Below are 2500 nucleotides of genomic sequence, written 5' to 3'. Positions count from 1 at the left end.
TGACGACTGCTCGCCCGCCAACCCGTGCCAGAACGGCGGGAAATGCTTGGACCAGGTCAACGGCTTCCTGTGTGACTGTACGGGGACTGGCTTCACAGGGACCACCTGTACAGCAGAAGGTGGGGGCCCAATATTGCTTTCTTTTCTACTAGTTTGTTCGTTTTAGTATTTTTTAAAAAGAGGGGGGGGGGCGGGCGAGATACAACTGCAGGTGGGGACCACCGACTTCCTTTTCTAGTGGTTTTATCGTTTTAGAAACTCTGTAATCCAAGAAATGGTGGGCACAAATATTGTCAAGCATCATATCCAACACCAACGAATCAAATGGTTCAGACATCTCCTACGATTACCAACACACCATCCAGCACAACGTGCCAACATCCCATAAATTCGATGGCAACAAGGCTAGAGGGCGACCGAGAAAGACCTGGATAGATGGAGTCAGGGAAATATTAACCACCCACGGCATCCCCCTGACCCAAGCTCTCCGGCTGACGACAGAAAGACGTCTCTTTCTTCCCGCGACACCCAAAAGGGTATAAGCGGCGGATAAAAGTAAAAGTAAAGTAAAGTAAAGGGGAGGGGGGGGGAGGGTGCGAGATACAGCTGCAGCTGGGGGCCACCATTACTTTCTTTTCTAGTGGTTTGTTCGTTTTAGTAAGGGTTTTTACAGCGTTCGCAAATGCATAAGGTCATGTGGTCGCTTTTAAGCACAAGGGGGCTGTCCCCCAAAAATGCTGTTTTGAGAAAATCGAAGTTAAAAGTTTTTGGACCCTTGTTTAGTTTCTTTAAAAAACAAGAAGAGTTTTCTCTACAACCAAACAAATGTATACACCAATGAAACAAAACGTCTCCTATAGGTAGAGTAAAGTCTACTTTTAGTGTAGGTCAAGATTTCTGGAAAACCCCGAAATCTGGGTTAGCCCGTTTGTCCTTAAAAGCAACCATAAGAATGAGCGCCAAGGGGTGGATGTTAGCAGAGAAGTCCATACGAGGAACCAGGCTTACTATGCTCTCCTTTCTTCTTTTAGTAAGGTTTTACGGCGCTCGCAACAGCATAATATTAAGGTTATATGAGCGCAAAGGGGTGGATGTCAACAGAGAAGTCCAAACGGGGAATCAGGCTTACTCAGCTCACCTCTCTAGCCTGAGCAGCACAGAGTCTGCTTCGACTGTCAATGCATCCCGGAAATAGCAGTTCACCAGAGAGTGACAAACATACAAAAGAAGTAGGGGGCAAATGACGGTAGTAAGGATGAGGAAAGAAAAAGCAGCAGTTCCCCCTATGTTGATCTCGTGGTTAGGCTCTCAGACTCACAACCGTAAGGTCGTGAGTTTGAATCCTGTCAGCGACTCAACGTTGTGTCTTACGGAAAGGCACTTTACACGAATTTTCCTCACTTCACCCTGGCGGGAATGGGACCCTACCATAAACAGTAGTTGTTGTTTTTGTTGTTTTCAAATCCCTTTAGCTGCGAGAATTTCGCTCTTGGCAGCGCTATGCCTAACTCAAGTAACCACATGTCCTTGTCATCTGGTCAACGTCAGAGTAGAGCAGGCTTTGTAAGTCTGTAGGTGTGTGTGGGAGCCTGCGTCAAAGAACTGCCAAGTTTGGGCAGTGAAGGAGAAGATGTTCAACGGTCTCCTCATGGTAGTTACAGTGTCTGAAATGGGGTTCCCACATGGGGTTAATTCTGTTTATGTGCTTGTTATAGACAGTAGACCGTGAAATATCTTGTCAGTGTGTTAGTTTTTGAGCGCTTAATCAGCTGTTTGCACTGTATGCTTCACGGAAAGCTGAGAATGTTTCTGAGTGTTCTATGGTCTGCTCGGGTAATAACATGGTGTAAAACGCAGAGGGTTTGCTGCAGATCGAGCGAGTTGTGTGTGTTACTCTCTTGTAACACCTCTAATCTTCGGCACTTATAATAAATATGACCTTATTGTGTTGCTAAGAGCAGTTTAGTATTTAACATACCTAGAGCTCGCGGGAAGCGGGGTGGGGAGTTTAGATTGTTCATGTAAATGGGGGCACGCCAGCCATGCTTATGAGGGTAAGAAGGCTCCCATGTTTGACACGTGTGACGTCACTGCTGAGAGCTCTAGTACTGTTATATATATAACCTTTTTGGTATGAACTAAAAACGTCAACAATTGATGACCAAAATTGTGTCGATAGTGCCGTAAAACATCTACCCAATCAATCAAAACAATTGATGACAATGATTTGATAGACAAACCTTTTTAAAAACTACTAATCTTATATTTACTTTTCGTATGAAAATCAATCAAAACTCTCCTTACTTAGGCTTCTCTGCTTTTCAAACAATGATGATGATGATGATGATGATGATGATGATGATGATGATGGTGATGATGATGGTGATGATAAATGTAATTAATCGTACCATGACCTCAAAATAGTTTTAAAACCCTTCCACAGTTCCCTTTTATTTTTACTTTTATTTTTTTATTCATTTATTTATTTATCATTTGGTAA

At 43.6% G+C, this 2500-nt stretch overlaps 1 protein-coding gene across 1 annotated transcript in view; it reads left to right on the top strand.

Moving 5' to 3' along the window:
• LOC101850121 (fibropellin-1) overlaps positions 1 to 2500 on the top strand; it is a gene marked incomplete at its 5' end in the record, with an annotated part of 60088 nt that overhangs the window by 5118 nt on the left and 52470 nt on the right. Inside the window, 1 exon segment of the mRNA XM_035972800.1 lies at positions 1 to 125. This exon segment is cut by the window's left edge and continues 4 nt beyond it. Within this exon segment, the coding sequence (XP_035828693.1) occupies positions 1 to 125 (125 nt within the window).

The sequence above is a fragment of the Aplysia californica genome, unplaced genomic scaffold (genome assembly GCF_000002075.1).
Source record: "Aplysia californica isolate F4 #8 unplaced genomic scaffold, AplCal3.0 scaffold00852, whole genome shotgun sequence".
NCBI classification, from domain to species: domain Eukaryota; kingdom Metazoa; phylum Mollusca; class Gastropoda; order Aplysiida; family Aplysiidae; genus Aplysia; species Aplysia californica.
Note: the sequence above shows the minus strand (reverse complement) of the source record. Positions and strands in the feature narration are given on the sequence as shown.